General features: G+C 44.7%; 1 protein-coding gene across 1 annotated transcript in view; it reads left to right on the top strand.

The window, feature by feature from the left end:
- CPS1 (carbamoyl-phosphate synthase 1) overlaps positions 1-17330 on the top strand; it is a 97495-nt gene that overhangs the window by 43543 nt on the left and 36622 nt on the right. Inside the window, exons 21-24 of the mRNA XM_075511507.1 lie at positions 3582-3700; positions 14130-14271; positions 16119-16184; positions 16741-16804. Coding sequence (XP_075367622.1) covers positions 3582-3700; positions 14130-14271; positions 16119-16184; positions 16741-16804 — 391 coding nt within the window. The remainder of the gene's footprint in view (positions 1-3581; positions 3701-14129; positions 14272-16118; positions 16185-16740; positions 16805-17330) is intronic.

The following is a 17330-nucleotide window of genomic DNA, read 5'->3' as shown; positions in this document are numbered from 1 at the left end:
GGAGTCTTTAAGCCCTTTGTGCTCATGTGTGGATACATTTCATTACATCCTCCACATGAGTGTGGGGAGCTGAGGTTGTGCTGTGTTTCTAAAAAGGTTTTCACATAGCTGTTCCTCTTATAAATGGCCTGAATGAAAAGCACAAGATGTTCCATAAATGTGTGGCTTGTCCAGCTGTTGATTCTTGCTTTTCAAGCTGGGGAAATGTGTGTCTTCATAAGTGTAGAACATCCTTCATCAGCTGTGCTTCGTCTTTATTATAGCTTTTTCTTGTGACTGAGAGAAAAATCTTGCTTCTTGTCTCTCTGAGTGGCTCAGAGAGCTTTTGTGAAAGGTTAATCTTAGCCCCATGTTAACACAGGGGATCTGGGGAGATGAAGGTGAGTTTGGGTCCCATTGAACACTCTGAGTGTTCCCAGCTGGTGGCATTTTCACTGGGAGCTGTTGAAAAAAGCAAGATCAAAGTCTTAAGCCCTCCCTGTAAAGAGCTGCCTCTGCCTGACACAGTGCACTAATTCGTCCCCGTTAATAACTGAGGCAAGCAGTATGAGGAAGAGGTACTTCTGGCAGCTGGGGCTGCCTGCCTGGAAATCCCTTTCCAGCTTGCTGACATTTAAAGGCCAACAGTTAGTCCCTGTTAGCCATCAGCTTTGTTTGGAACAGGATGGAGCTTCATTGTATGTCTTCTCCTCTCCCCCCCCTCCCGCCAAGCCCCACTAGTCAGCTCTCCAAAGCTTTTTACTTTTTCACTCTCCTTTGTCTGTTGGATGGTGAAAACAGTAACTGTTTAGGTGAAAGGGATGGGAGTTCAGCTGCCATTCAGAGCTATTGCTGTGGTAATGGGACTCCCTGTTGTAATGTAAAAGAAGGCACTAGGAAAGAGGCTGAAATAGATGAGACTTGTTCCTTGGCCAGAGTGGCTGAGTGCTGCAAGGATGTAACTGCCTGATGAGCAGGGCTGCTCAGGTTGTATAGGATCTTTTCTGGACCCTCTTAGGGATTGTATACGAGTGGCCTCAGAAGACTTACGCTGTGGATTCGATCCATGCTCCACACCAGGGCCCTGGTCTCCTAGTTGTTCGCACTACCAACATGCTAGTTTGCACTTCTGCTCCTGTCCACAGGCAGCTAAATACTTCCTTTGGTGAGGAGCAGGGATGGGACTGAAGGAACAAGGGTGCTGGCCCTAGAGACAGCATGAGCAGCTCCGCTGCCCTCCGTTGCTTTGCCTGGAGACTAGGCTTGTTCCCTGAACTCATGGTGTGAAGGCAGTCCTATAAACTCCTTGGCTTCCCAGTGTGGGGCCAGTGTCTACTGGATGGGACACTCTTGAAGGTGAGCAGGGCTCTAAAGTCACGTTGTCCTGCTGTGGCTCCCTCCCCCTTCTTCCACCATGTGTTTAGGCTGTGCTCCTTCATGTGGGTTTGAATAGAGTAAAGCCATCCAAGTCCTGTCCAGGGCCCCTGATCAAATCCTACAGGGATTTTCTGCCTGGAAACCTGATTTGCCCCTGTAGTGTGGTGATCTGGGAGCAAAAACTGTCTGCAAACTCATTCTTCTCTCCCAGTCCCCAGATTTATGCCACAGGGGTGAAGATGGTTTATTTTCTCTGCCCCTCCTCTGATTAAGTAGGGGAAAGAATTTGTTTTTTTCAGTTTCCCTTGAAGATCCCTAGGACTTTTAAATAAAGAGTCCTAAGCAGATTAAGTGTATGCGATCATGCTACCTGTGTGTGTATGTGTGGCTCAGGCACCATTGACTGAAGGCTGGAGATCCTCAAGACATGTAAGTCTGCATGTGTTTTGTGAAAGTAGATGGGCAGAAGAAAGACCTGCTCACGTCCCACTAATGTGGCAGTGTGACCTTACCCACCAAGCACTAAGGAATCAGGATGGGAGGGACCCCTTACCAGTAGCCTCATACCGGTATTATACCCAGGAATGTGTGAGAAGCCTAGCCTTGTTACTGCCAGTGCTCAGGGACCTCTGTGATGGCCCCAGCCTTTTCTTTGCAGGCATTTGGAAGAGCAGTGGCTGTTGGGTGCCAAGCACTAGCTGAAGGTTCAGTGTGTAAGTGCCTGGTTACTCTAAAGGAGCAAAATGTGCATTAGAGGTTTTCACCACTGCTTGTGAGCAAGCAGGCTATTCAAGTCAGCTGCTTATTACCTCTCAGGACGAGAGAATAATTGTGAGAGGGAGACCCAGGCAAGCTCTCTGGAAATCCTTTAGAAAAGGTAGAAGGTGGTGTCAGTATTTTGCAGTGCCTGATAAGAGCTGTTACCCACCCCTTGTCCATGTGGGTGGTGCCTGCTTGGAGCACAGCACTGAAGTGACCTGTGCATTTCTCTCAGCTGGCATAAAGTCTCCACATCAGGGTGCTGAAGCATGCGGTGATGGTACAATGTTGCATCCGCAGTTTGATAACTCGGAGGAATAATGGCAAGGTGCAGTCTGGATTAATGCTGGAGTTTTCTTCAGTGGCATTGCCCTGGCTTTGTTCCAGGGATGCTGCCCTGCAAGAAAACAATTAAGCGTGGTAACAAATTAATGAGCCTGATTACTTCAGCTCAGCAAAGATACCATGCTGATATTATCATTATGGTTGATTATAGTTGTTTTATCAGGAGAGTTGTAACTGTACACCACTGGTGAGACCCAAGAAGTATCAGTGGTAGAAGATACAACTGCAATGCATCAGGATAGAACTGCCCCCCAATACATCGTATTGGGGGGCTCTCTAGCATATTCCTCTGAATTTTTTTTTTTTTTTAATACTGCAGTGTTCTGTAAAACATTGTCATTTGAATAATAACTCTGTGGGCTTCTTTTTTACTGCATGGTTGCAAATAGTTTGATAAAAATGAAACAAAAACCCCAAATAGCTTCAGCGAGATAATGCAGGGGAATTTGAATGATCTTGACATTAACTTGAGATACAGAGAGGGAAGCCTGAGTTACGCTGTAGCTGCAGCGTGTCACCCAGGACTGGACTTTCCCTTGCTTCAAGGGTATTTCAAGGCCATATGTTTTGATTCAGTCTTGTATTTCAAGGGTAAATCAAGATTTGTGCTCCAAAGCAAAAAGTTCCACCACAGCTGAGAAGCTGGACCTTGCTGTTTAGCATTTGCAGCTAGGAGGCTGGCAGTGGGTCTGAGATTTAGGCAACTCGAGTGGTAAGGGGTGCAGGTGGAAGAGTCGGCACTGCAGGCTGAATATGCCTTGCTGTAGGTAGTTAAGGCACATACTCAGTGGATGCCAAGCCTTGTTGCCATGAGTTTAAGTTTGGCTGCTGGCTCTTTGAAAAGCAAATTCTCTCCCTCTTGCTCAAACAGAAGCCAGCTTTTGGTACCAAAGCATGTGCAAAAGTGGCTGGTGCCTCCCTACACCACTTGAGGAGGCATGTTTTCTGTTGCTGTGGGAAACAGGATCCTGGGGTAGATGAACCTTTGATTTGTCCAGCTTAGTCTGCAGTACTTTTTATGTCTTTATGCTATATAGCTGCTGCTACCTATTTGCAGACTAAATGTGTATTTATAAAGCATGTATTAAAGGGGCTGTTTGGTGCTGTCCTATTTTTGGCAGGCCTTGGATAACGACGTCCCTGTGGATGTCATTCACAAACTCACAGCCATTGACAAATGGTTCCTGTATAAGATGCGCAGCATTGTGAACATGGAGAAGATCCTGAAGGAACTGAACAGGTAAGAAAAACCAACAGCCTTGTCCTAGGACACAAAGGTCCTTCTCAGGATCCTTCTGCTGGGAAACCTGTGGTAAGCCCTGAGCACAGATGCAGTCAGTGCTGAGAAGTTTATTTCAGTACTTGGAGTAAGCAGTGTTGTCTTAAAACCCAGTTCACTGCCTCACGCAGACAGCGGAAATTTCTGAGAACACTCTTTTTGGTAAAATAACTTCTTTAAGTGCTTAGGCATCTTGGCTATTCTCAGAGATTATGGAAGTTCTGATTTATTTTGGAAAATCCTCACTGTATCTCTGAGGCTAAGGCTGGGAATGTGGATGGCCTGCAATGAGTAACAGCAGGCTGCACTCACATACCTAGGACAGAGCTAGCCTTCAAACACAGAACTTGTCCTGACTTACTACACCTGAGGGTCAAATACACTGCATTTTTTTCTGGCCTGGCCAATTGATTTTTAAGCTTTTCTTCCTTGCTGTGATCATGCAGTATGTGTCGCTTTTGTACTGCACTTTCAAACATCTATAATTCCAGACATATTTAAATATAAATCTTCTTCTTTCTTCAAGAAAAATGACCATATAAAACTAAGCAGGAAAGATAGCAGTAAATTAAAGCGCTGGGCTGTATTTCAGTTCCAGCCTCTTGCTGACTTGAGCTTTCCCTTCATGGTTTATGAGGTTGGGAGAACCTCCTTGCTGAGTTATTGGCTGTGTGGTGGCCGGCTTTTCTGCGTCGGGTACCCGTTGTGTTAACCACGTTTCACCACATGATGGCACTGGGAGCGCGCCGTAGCCAGTACATCACTAAGGTGCTAGTTAGTTCAGCTGCTGTGATTTCTGCTGCTTTGACCAGCTGCACGGTTTTAATTGAGCAGCTCTTGCTCTCCCTTGCCCCCCAGAACAAGCTGGATCTGGAGCTAAACAAAAGTAAAGGCGGAGGGAGATGTCGAAGAGAAGGAGTAGCTCGATTATTTACAGAAATCTGTTGTTTGGCTGCACAAGTTTCTGCCCTCTAACATCCGTGTCATGTTGCATTTGTCTCGAGTGCCTTAAATATATATGTGCAGCTCCTGAGAAAGAAAAACAATATATCCAGAATTTCCTCACTGTCGGAGTGGCATGCTCTGGAATGATGCACTTGGGACCCCAGAGGTTGGCCCCATCCTCTGCTGGTATAAATCCAGCATCACTCCACAGAGGCTAATTGTGCCAAACTGTCCTATATCACTGAGGCTGCTTTCCCTTTCTCTGCGGTGGGTGGCAGGCAATAGTACTGCTAGTAATGTGATCAGTAGCTGGTACCATCCCACATAGTTTTTCATCCTTCTGGTGACTAGGCAGCAGACACTATAGCCGGCCTGCTACAGCAAGCCCTTTTGCAGTATCCAACCTGGCATTTGTATCATACCCAACCAATGTTGTGTCCCTGGTAAGTGGATTTGTGCAATTCAACTCAGATTGCAGGTGGCATAAATTAACTTAATCTCATTCACTTATCAGTGCAGATTTTCACTCTGGTATCCGTGCTCAAACCTTCCCAAGGAAACTCTCTTACCTCACAACCTGTGTTGGAGGGAGGGGATGGACTGTCCGGCTGCATTATGTTGGAGGCACATTGGCACAAAGGCAAAGAGCCAGGGAAAAACACTTCTGACCTGAACTAAGAGACTAGTCCAGTGAGCCACATCAGGAAACACATCTCTGCAATAGCTGAGGGAAAGCTAATTGAGTGATGCAAATGAGAGTTGGCACACATGTGCTTTTCCTGCAGCCAGCTGTTTCCAGTCCCTGGCATGCCTGGCATGAGTTTTACCTGTGCTACAGGATTATTTCCAATTGAAAAGAATGGGCTGTGACACCGTCATTGCTTTAAATCTTTCTCTTGTTGAAACACAGTTACCAGAACCAGAAGTAGTTGTCCTGTTCCCAGGCACTGTTGCTGGTTACAAGCTCGCTCTGGTCGAATCCATCCCTTCCTTTTTGTCTCTGGATTGGTTTGGGGGTTCTTTGCAGTGAGGTTTTGGATGCAGTTGGAGTAACATCTCTGCCAAGAGTCTTGATTTGGGCTCTGCAGAGCTATTGTAGAGACTGGTAACAAGGAGATGGTCTCTGCCAAGAGGAAATTCAGAGCTAGAAGAAGTGGATATGACAAGACAGATGGGGAAGGGGATCAGAGGCAGGTGGAGGCCTTTGTGAGCAGTTCAGCAAGCAGCATTCACACACCGCATGCTTCCTTGCATCCTCACCACATGGAGTGACTCAGAGGTGAGCAGAAGGCCTCACTGATTTATGCAGGGAGTCTGTTTCCATGCGTGAAAGGTTGGATGGGATAATGTTATGGGGGGAAAAAACCTTTCTGACCTATAAATGTTTGTCCCTTCTCAGTGGTGTACAGGCAAGGCCAGCCATTTGCAGAGGCAGAGACTGGGAAGGGCACCCTCTGTCCCATTTACATTTGTCCCAGCAAACTTCTTTCCAAAGAAGATTGGACCTGGTGCTGGTGAGACTCTATAGCTTTTGTCATGCTGCAGCTATGTTTCCCTTTGACTCTGCCTCTGGGCCCTCTAAGATGGAGAAAGAGTTGTTTCAGGTTATGTGATTTGGCTGCAGGAAAGCGAATGGCCTGAGCTGAATTGGGAAAAGGTGGCCATTTTGAGAGTACTTGCAAGAATATCCAGTAATATCATACACATGTCAAACATGTGCCTCTGCTTTTTCTCCTGTGACCTACATATTATTCATTTTAAGTGGAAACTTATATTGTGGGGTTTTGTTGTTTTTTGACCTATTACCTTCATACCTTCGGTAATGTAATCTTAACTATCCCCCCCCCACACACACACAAACAAAACCACATATACATACACACATGGAAAGAGCAAGCACCATCCCATGCAGTCAGTCCATGAATAGGTGATGGTGTATGGAGCAGTGGAAGTGCAATAAGGATATGCTGTTAGTAGGAAATTATTTCCCTAGATTTGGCCTCCCCTGTCCCGTGAGAGAAAATGGAGGGGAAGGGCCCTGGAGTGACCCCACTGGCTGTTCATCACAGTGACAGCTTGTGAAGGAGATGGAAATTTGAACAGACCGTGTCTAGCTGTCTGAGGCAGTGAGGAGTGAGATGTGACTTTAAGGCCAGGGATATGGACCCAGTCTAGAGCGAGTCAGATTTGCAGTAGGGTCCAGTAACACCATCATCCCCAAGAGCACAGCTGAAGCCCAGACTTGGAAGTAACATCTGGGGCGTGTTCGACTCAAGACACTGGTGGCCTGGGTGCAAGGGAAAGCCTCTTTTGGAATTTGCGTCTGTTCTTTGACCATCTGCAGTGAGGATTTGTTTGTATGTGGCCGTGGTATTTTTATCTGTTCCTGATTTTGTGATCCCTGAGAACTGTGGCTATATGCAAGGAGAATGTATGACAAATACCATTAAATATAGGTAAAGAGGTAGGCAGCTGTGGTGAAATCATCACTTATGCCCAAGTGACCTGGGGACAAAAGCCTTGTTGAAAATCAGTAGGACTTGTGCCCCTAAGTCACTTAGGCATCTCTGTAGTAATTGAACCTTCAATTGATTGTATTTGCCATTACTTGGGAGCTCATAGGGCTGGGGGAAAAAGAGAGGTAATGAGGTTGAGTTCACTGCTGGGGAAAATCTGAGTAAGACCCAGGGAAGATTGGGCCATCTTGCAACAGGCAGAAGTGTGAGTATGTTGCCCAAAGAGGAACATTTCAATATTGATAGAAGGCTGTAAAGTAGAAGTCAAGTGAGAAAAGAGGAGCATGACAAACCTCCATTTTGCAGTTGAGGAGCAAAGCATAAAGATGGTAAGCTTGTCCAAAGTCTTAAAGACAGTCTGGCAGAGCAGTGACCTGAACTCTGCCTTCTTAAATCTCAACTCTTCAAATTAATGAAAACAGCAGATCTTCCTTTTGGTGGATACCAAACTAGCCAGCCTACTAGCAGTGGGAAATGATGGCACCAATCATGTTTTGATAACGTTATACTTTGGAGCTTTGTTTTGGAGGAGAATGTGTCCTTGCTCTGTGCAAGGGCATTGAGTGAAAACACCTCCTGGCCTGTGGTTTGCTTGAAAGGGGAAAGTGCAAGTCCTGAGTATTGCTCTTGTCATTCCTAAAGAGACACGGGTTAATAGAGGGGAAAGCAGAAAAAAGTAGGAGGGTGCAGACCCACTTCAGCCCAGCATTTGTAGCCAGGTGCTCTGCTCAGTGGCCCATGGAAGAAGTTGTTTATTGCAAATTCCTTTTTGAAGCTCACGTCCTTGGGTCTGTGAAAGGTGTGCTTTGAAAGCTGCTTGCTGGAAGCATGACTTGATTTCAAAACATGACTGTGGTGGAGTAGCCACAGAAATACAGGTGCTGGAATGAAAACCTGGCTCCAGCAGGTGACCTGGGAAACAATGCAGGGAAGAAAGATTCAGACAGGCCATCAATAACCTGTGCTCTTCCACAGTGGTTGTTGCACACCTGCTCTTCTCAAAAGCAGTGTTTCTGCTGACTTGCATGGTTTTGGGACAGGTCAGAGAGTGTAAGTCAGATCTTGTGTGGGTATAAAGCAGAGCAGGTTCAGTGACGCTGAACGAGGCTGCACTGATTTATACTGCTTGAGGAGCTGTCACTGACATATTTGTCGTACTTGCTTTTAACTAACTGGGAAGATTACTTTTGTTGTCTTTGTGAACTGTGGGGCAGGGAAGACTCAGGAACAAATTAGGAATTCAGTACATGAGGAGAATATAATATAAGTAGCTATTCAGCACTGTTGTTTGTGCTTTGTGTGGATCAGACATAAGATACTTTCTATTTGTCTTATAGAGCCATTGGTGGTAATTTCACAGCTGTATTTTCTTTCAAAACATCTGCACATTTGTAAAAACGCAATATGCATTTTTTCTTTGATACAGAGGATATACAGGCATCGCTCTTTAAAAGCCTTTGGGGAATCTCTGTAACCGGTACGTACAATACCAGAAGCAGGAGAGTCCGTACCATGGCATCCCAGAAAAGACCTCAAAGCTCTCTTTTACCAGGGGTAGAAAATAGGCTTTGAGGAAGCATCTATGACCCATTTCTTGCCTGTGTTTTGGTGTAAGCTGCTGCTTCAGCGCATCACTTAACCCTAGGTGTGAGTCATTTAGGTCTTAGGGCACAGTGTGAGCTTCATGTTACTTAAATCAAGATGTCCACAATGAGATCTATTAGCCCTGGGACCTGAATGTTAAAGATGTAGAGCGCTGGAATGATAGTTGTTCAGTGAGCGAGATTTGTAGGTTTACAGCTCCTGCTTCCCTAAACGCTCCTTTGACAGCTTTTTGTCAGTTATCTCATGAGTTTCTCAGGAGGGGAAAAACAGTAACAATCTGTCTCCTTGAGAAGAGAAGGAGAGAATTTATACACCAATCTCATTATTTTAATTGTAGCATGTTCAAAAATCTTGTAAAACATCAGGAGCAATCAAGGAAGCCACTAGGAGCCTTGAAGCAGAGCAGGACAATGAGGAAAAGAGGAAGAATATGCCTTTGTACGTAATCCAGCCTGAAATCAAGTAGGCTTTTGAAACCCTCCAGGTCTATGACTACTGAGAAAGGAAGAGCTCTGTCAGGCCTGGGCATTAGGCATGTTGTTGTTTCCAGTGCTTCTTGCTTTTGGTCCACTTTGCTTGCCATAGGGAAACTGTAGTCTGGGCTTAAATCCACCCCCTCCAGATTTAAGAGGATCTGAGTTCAAGACTGGTGGGCTGAGCCAGAGTGTGCTCATCTTTGCAGCTCCTATGTGCGTGTCCAAGCCACATGAATAGCTGCTGAGATAAACCAGAGGTGACCTGCAGGGATGAGCCTGTGGGCTTACAGGGCAGATGTTAACTGACGCAATAGCTGCGTCCCAAATGCTCCCAGCTCAGGTTTTGGCCCTCAGTTCACAAAATACTCCTGATCCTTTTGATCAAGACCCATTAACGTGCGCCTAAGTAATATGCAGATAGCCATAAACTTGACAACATATCTAAAATGAAGCAGAGCCTGATTTGGGAGACAAGAAAAAGAGTGCTTCTTCCCATATCGAGCTGGGGCTTTCTGCTGGCACGTTTATTTAGCATTACTCCCAAACTGGTGGATCAGATGAAAGCTAGTCAAGTGGAAGAGAGGGCCGTGCTGAAGCGAGCAGGCTCTCCTGATAATTGCAATGCTGCCAGCATTCCTCCAGTCAGTTAATAGATTTCCCCAGGTCCTCTGTGCCAGGTGAAAATTTCCTCATTAAGGGGAATTTATTCCATTTCCTTTTATCGTTTATTATTGAAGAAGTGAGTGGATGGAGTTCCAAAGATGACAGGGTGGAATTTTAAACAAAAAGCAACAACAAATCAACACTGGAAGCTGAAACGGAGGCATAAGCAAGGTTCAGGAAAGGCTTGTATGGTTTATAAACTGCAAAATGTACAGGGGACTTTAGCTTTCCAAGGAAGTGAACAGCCACTAAATGATTATGGCAGTGTGCAGAAGTCTAATAGTCTGGTTTTGAAGCTCTAAAACTTCTGACTGTCATTTTGCAAGGGCGAATGCTAGGAAAAAGGAGCATTACAGGAGTCTGGAATTATGGCCACTTAATCTTCCCTTGTTTCAGAATTGATTATAAACCAGCGAGGGAGTTTAATCTTTGGAAGACTTTTTGCTCTGTGTTTGAAGAGTGAGTGATGCTCCAGGGGAAAGTGGGAGGCAGTGATGTAGGACTGGGTCATGTGTTTGGGAATACCCAGAACTGAGACTTTTTTCCTTCTCTTCTTAGTGCTGGATTTCTGGTGAGCTCTTGGAAGAGTTATTTGCACTCAAGTGTTCAAAGAGATCAGCCTGATTCTGCTCTTGCTGGCTTTAGTGTCTCCAGCAAGTTTAAAGGGCTGTCTTTGAGCAAAGGCGGTAGGAACAGAATTAGGTCAATGCTGGATCTTAAAAATCATCACCCCTTAACCTCTGCATGTCTCAGATTTGCTATCTGTAAGATAAACATCACCCTGCCTACTGTTCGCATGTTTCTTTATATGCATGTTTCTTTATATTCTTTCCATGAATCTTGAGATATAAATGCTAAAAATTACCCTTATTGGTAAATGGAAATTATCCAGGTACAAAGATGTGTGTCCAGTATGTATAGAGAGGCAGCCTGATATCCATACCAGTGGTGAGGGTTTGCAGCTCTCTGATTCAGTTCCCTTTAAATGTGGTGGAGCAATTCTGCTGGCTTGCTCTGCCTGCCTCTTCTTCTGGTTGTGCCTCCAAGAGCCTGGGAGCTGCCTCAGAGGCTTTTGGCAATTTCTCATTTCATGGCAGATTCTTGTTTCAAGTGCTTGGAAAGCAGCACTGCTGGGTGTTTGACTCTTGCCGATTTTCTGTGACAATATTAAATGGCAAAACTGTTACATGTCCAGGGCTGGGTTGTCAGTTCTAACCTTTCCTGCCTTGTGGTAAGCTGGGGGGGCATTTCCTCCATATTAAGCTGCCTCCATGGTGGTGAGAAATGAGCAAATCCTTCCTGTCTAGGTGCTGCTTGAATAGAGGTTCCCACCGCATCTTTTTTATTGGCCACATTGAAAGCGACATCTCTTATCTTTATCATGCATTGGGAGTAGCAGAGGAAAAAATGCACGGTTTCATTTCCCCTTTAGGTGCTCAGCTTTTCTCTTGCACACTGGTTGTCCTGTACAAAACTGGTTACCTTTTTGCATGGATTAGTAAGTGTCCTAACCTAATTTAAGCTGCTAGCCCAAGGCAAATGAATCATGTTGCCAAATAATCACTGCTTCTCTTCTACCCACCCTGCTGGGGGGGGATGACAATGAATGATATTGTTATAATGAGATACAAAAAACTGAATTGAAACAAGCTGAAAATGAAGGCAATTTTCTTTCTCTGTCAGTAATCAAATGACAGCCAGCTATGTGTGTTTCTGAGGCAGAAGGGAGGGAGAGCAAGGAAGCAAACTGCACTGAAACAGGCTCATTTTCTTGGGGTCATCAGGTCTGCTCACTTGTACTTAGGGAATGCTGAATCTAGGAGAGAAATCTAATGTGGTTGCGTTCTTCCTAATAGCAGGCAATGGTTAGCATCTGTTTTGCCAAAGAATTGTCAGATTTTGCTTGCTGTGTTTCCTCCTTTAAAACACCCATCCATGCCTTCAGTTCTGGCATTCTCAGTTCGTGCAAGAAGTCCTGCCCCTGAGCTGAGATCAGAAAGTAGAAAGGGCTGAGGAGAAGCAGAGGAGTTTTGTAGTGGAGGAGTTAGTGTGCATGGAAACTGCAGGCTTTAATGGAACTACTGTGGTGCTGCAAAGTGATCTTATTTTGGGAAGTCTGTCTGCACCCAGAACTAAATCCAAAACCTGGGAAGCTCAACCTGCTGCATTAGGCAGGCCTGTTTCCTTCTGACACTAGCAAAGAGCAGGATCTGGAGTAAGAAGGGTGATGTGGTAGAAGGTTGTGGAGAAGATCAAGGGTGTAGGTGGTATTCCTGCCTGGAGGCCCCTGAGGGCAGAGCAGGCTGGTTGTTAGCACCAGGCTGGGACACAGGGCAGAAGATAGCAGCTACAGTGAGCATTTCCTTCCTGCAAATACTCACTAGCTGTCTGCTATGCTCTTGTAGGCAGGTGGAGCACTCTGTGCTCATATTGCAGGGGAAGGAGAGGTGGCACTGGGGAATTCGTAGAGAAACCCCCCCCTACCCAGGGATGTGAATCCAAAAGTTTCTGGTCCCCAGTTCTGCTCTCAGAACAGCTGGTTTGACACTTCTGTGACTCTCACCTGGTTTATGCTAGCCTGACTTACACCAAGGCCAGGGAAGCTGCTCTGTGCCTAAGCCAGAGTGGAAAATCCAATCCAATCCAATGACTCTCTTTCATGCTTCAGCTTCCTGACACATTCCAATAAAGCGGCCTTACCCCTCTCCTCCCACTCAAATAACATAATGCTATTTATTTAAAAATACCATCAGGCAAAGGACATAATTCAAAAGCTCTGATTTAGGAAAATTGCTTGTTTGTTAATCATTTCTTTTTTCCTGATTCAGAGCTTGCTTGCTCATAAAATATTGATTTATTGGGCAGGCAAGGATGCTCTTGGCAATAAAGATGAAAAGCAAAAGTGCTGATAAAAATACATAGACTTTTTTTATGTTTTTGCAAAAGCGAAGCTTAGAAAAGGTAGCTTAGAAACAGACATAGGCAGAAACTATCAGGGCTATAGGTGGAGTCAAAACAAAGTGGAACAAAGGTAGTTTGGGAGAGAAAAAGGTGGTGGGAATAAAGGGGGAATGGAGAAGATGAAAAAATCAAAAGCAAAATGGGCAAGAAACTGTTGAGCTGCAGAGATGGCCAGGGAAAGCAACGTATTTGAAATGAACAGCAAAAACTAGGACTCCTATAAAGCAAAACCAGGAGAACAAGAACAGATGGAAGTATTGAGAGACCCTGATTGCAAATATGAAATCCAAAAAGGTGCCCCTGCTTTACCCTGTCTATCCCACTCTCCCCTTTTTCATAATGCAAGAAGCAGCACCAATTATATAGAAAATGTATACTTGAGACTGTCAGAAGTAAAAACCTACCTTGTGTGTGAGGCTCTGAAGGTCATTTCTACTACATATCTCTGAAGTGATATGCTTTTTCAAAAGACTGGCCATTTCTGAAGGTAGACAGAGCAGCCTCAACAACAGAAAGAAGAGCTTGTTTGGGACAAATTGTAGTGTTTTGAGGCAAGTTGTCCTCCAGCTCAACACGGTTGGGGGACACTTATGCCTCTGAACGGCTCGTCCCAGAGCTTCAGGAATTTCATGCGTTTGTGTGGAGTGGGTGGCTGCAACGAGAGGCGGGAGATGTGCGTACATACATAATTATTCATCCAGCCCAGTCTGGTGAGGCCTGTATTTTAAAATTTAGACTGGGAGGAGGAGTGTAAGGGAGAGATTGAGTTAAAGTGTGGGCATGGAGTTGTGGGGATACTGTATCCAAGAAAGGAATCACTGCAGGTCCTCCGTGGAGGCTGTAATGGTAAAAGACCATACAGTTGTTGTGGATACAGTGACCTTGTACTAGCCTGGTGGAGAATGCCGTCTGGGAGATGATGGACCTCATCATGAGTCACTCATTCCTGTCTCAAAAATGCAAGGAAAGAAAGTGTTTCACTTCCTACCATCAGTAGTCTGCCTGTAGACTTTACCTGATAGGTGTTTGTGGGGGGCACCCAGTGCAAAAAAGATCTTTTATGTATGAGGATTGCATAGCTTAACTGGATCTTCTTCCTTTTCTTGCCTTTATGTACATGATCCTATAGCAACTCTATACAGTATGGTAGATACAAGCGCTCATATATCTTCTAAGTATTCCTGTAAAGCCTCATGCAGAGGTGTTTTTCTTATTTAATCCCAGTGAAACAGTTCCAGAAGAGACACTGAGGAGAGCGAAAGAGATGGGGTTCTCAGACAAACAGATTGGGAAATGCCTGAGGCTGACTGAAGTCCAGTGCCGTCAGCTGAGACTGAGGAAGAATATAGTGCCCTGGGTGAAACAGGTACGTGAGAAACATCACCATTCGTGGTGAGGGCTTCCAAGAGTGCAAGGAGCAGGAGACCTCCATGTCCTTAGAAACAGCTGAGGTAAACAAAGTGGAACCCCTGGCTCTGTTAACATCCATGGGAGTTTTGACATTGACATTAGAGAACAAATTTCACCCACGTAGCTGTTACTTCTGCACTGCAGGCATCAATGTAATGACATGAACATCCCCAAAGAGAGACTCAGAATTTCTATTCTTGTTCATATTCTGTGTGGCAGAGGGGGGAATGCAGCTATCTGGCTTCAGGAAAAAGCTGAGAATGCTGGCCCACCATGGTGTGACCATGAAAAATGTAATATGTCTTTTCTCTTGGTAGTAACTTTTTACGGGGTAATACTTTGTTTGAAGTGTCCTATTGTTATGGGTTCATTTGCTATTCACTGTGATAGCACGAGCATAATGAGCTCATCTAGTATTCATGGCAGTGTCACGAGTGCTTTTCGAGGTGTTCTGCTGCTGCATTTAAGGTGTGTTGGTATTAAACTACCGCCAGCTGTTTTTTTGTCCTTAAAGAGGAAAAAAACCCCCAACCCAAACTACTGAACGTTTCTGAAAGAGCCCATCTGTATCCTCAGGCCCAATTCCAGGTACCAAATCTCCTTCTGTTCTCCAGCTGCTGTTTTCCTTCTATGTCCTCACCTGGCCCACAGAAACGTGCCTGGTCTTGCACTGCGTTTTTTCAGCTGCATATGGCACTGCAGTGCTGGATTGATTTGTGTGCCAAGGTACCCTTAATAAGGTCATTCTACTTATGCCTGCATTTGTGGCTTCAAAGCATATGTTTCTTCTTGAGCCATGAAGTACAAGTTGCAGTATTAGCAGCAGTAATGAGCAGCAGACACTTACATAGTGCTAATGACGTAAGGTCACATTCTTCATTATTCACAAGGATTTGGACAGTCAGTGGGGATTCCTGAAAATACTTGAAGATTGGACAGATTTTTAAATGGTATAGCATGTAAAAATTCATGTCAGGACTGCTTTAATAGTGTTCCCTCTTCAGTATTCTGTGTAGAAATGTTTCAGCTGTTCATTCAGGGAACTTCAGCAATCGCTGGTGACCTAGACGGACTAGTTACCATGTATAACTTGCAATAAGTAGTTGACACAAATAGTTTGTGAACAGCCTAGTAGGCAAATTATTCTTCTGGGCTCTCTGGTGACTAATTACATAAGAAATTGTTGAAAACTACAAATAAGGGGTGGTTGAAAATCACTCTTGCTTTGTGTACCATTTAATTATCAAAGCACGAGTTGTATTGTGACATAAATACCTAGTACTTGCACTGCTGGCTGCTACTTGGGATGATCTCAAAGTGATATTGTGTGCATGTTTGTATTCAGTGTGGGAGTAAGATGGGGTCAAGAGTATAGTGTGAAGATCCCAGATGGCTTAGCTAAAGAGGAGAGGACACCTGGAGGAATGGAGATCTGTGTAATTAATGCTGCCAAACTAACCAGAGAATGAGGGCCTTGGCAAGAAGGAATGGATGGGGAAAGTTCCTGGGCTGTGAACGTGTTTTATGAAAGAGGTGTGCAACTAAAAAGGCAGCTTAGAAAGAGATGGTAGACTCTCCTGTTGACTGAACTGTAAGGTCTGGGGGGAAGGCCAGGCATATGCTGCGTTGCCAGCACATGACAGTTGAGATCACCTCCTTTTGAGGAAAGACATGATGGAAAAATAATAGGACAGAAATAGGAGTAGAAAAGGAAAGAACGAAAAGGAAAACCCCAAAACACCTGCACGTGAGAAAGATCTTGCACTGGCCAAGTCACATTGCCTCCTCTTCTTCCCCGTACAGATTGACACACTGGCAGCAGAATACCCAGCGGTAACTAATTACCTCTACGTCACGTACAACGGGCAGGTAGGCACATTTGGAAACAACAGTCTCATTGCTGTCTAGTTTGATCTCTTTCCCCTATGCCGCATTATTTCTGGAGATCTTGCAGATGTCTCAGTCTCTGTAGCAATTATTTTGGATGGTGTTACATATAATCCCCTTACAGCAGGCCTGGAACTTTCTCTTGCTCAAGTACTGATCTGGTGCGTTTAGTGTTAATGCGCCTATGTTGTTATGACCCTGTCCTATATCACCTGTACTTGCATTCTCTGTGCACAGGTCAGGTGCTGGGAATGCAGAACTCATGTTTCACTCATCTCATCCTAGCATTCATTTTTATGTGAAACTTAACAACTCCTTGGGCTGCTCGAATAGCCAAATCAGAGGTGCTGTGTCTCCTTTGGTTTGGGTGCAGCACCACTAATTCCAGTAGAGTTGCACTTGATTTACACTGCAGTAAACGAGATCAGACTTGAGCCCTGAAGGATCAGACTGTTGGATATGGGCTGAGCACCAGAAACTGTTTAGTCTGAAAAGTGTGGAGTACAGAGCCTAATGACTTTTCTCCCTCCCTTCTCAGGAACATGATGTAAAATTTGATGACTGTGGAGTGATGGTGTTGGGCTGCGGACCGTATCACATAGGTAAATCTTTCTTACAACTCTTCTGTTCTCCTTGGGCCCTCGAGCCTTCTTTGGATATTCTTGTGGTTCATTTGTTCCTCTTCTCATATGGTGACAAAACCCTCCAGAGCACAGTGCACAGGACATCAATTCCTAACACAAGGTTTGCCTTTTACACTTGCTTGGAGACTTCATTTCAAGCCCTGGAAAAAACAGGAGGATTTTATTATTTTTCACTTGAAACTGAAGAGCATGTCACTTAGTTCTGATTTCCACAAAGTTTTTTTTAACCTTACTTTTGCACATGTTAAGGCCTCGAGAACCTGATACCTTGTATAGAAGTTTGTTGCTGCAACACCTATCTTATATATTAGCTGCCAGCTCGTGACTATCTTGTTATGTACTATTACTACTACATTTTACTACTGTAAGTATAGGTGACTATGAAAATATTTTGATATCTTCAGCTACTTTTGTATAAGCAGTTTTCTGTACGCTGGTTTTTCAGCCCACTCCGATGATTATGCGGCATAAGAGTTTCCTCGTG

The sequence above is a fragment of the Mycteria americana genome, chromosome 9 (assembly GCF_035582795.1).
Source record: "Mycteria americana isolate JAX WOST 10 ecotype Jacksonville Zoo and Gardens chromosome 9, USCA_MyAme_1.0, whole genome shotgun sequence".
In the NCBI taxonomy this organism is placed as follows: domain Eukaryota; kingdom Metazoa; phylum Chordata; class Aves; order Ciconiiformes; family Ciconiidae; genus Mycteria; species Mycteria americana.
The sequence above is the reverse complement of the archived record's forward strand: the minus strand, read 5'-3'. Positions and strand labels throughout refer to the sequence as shown.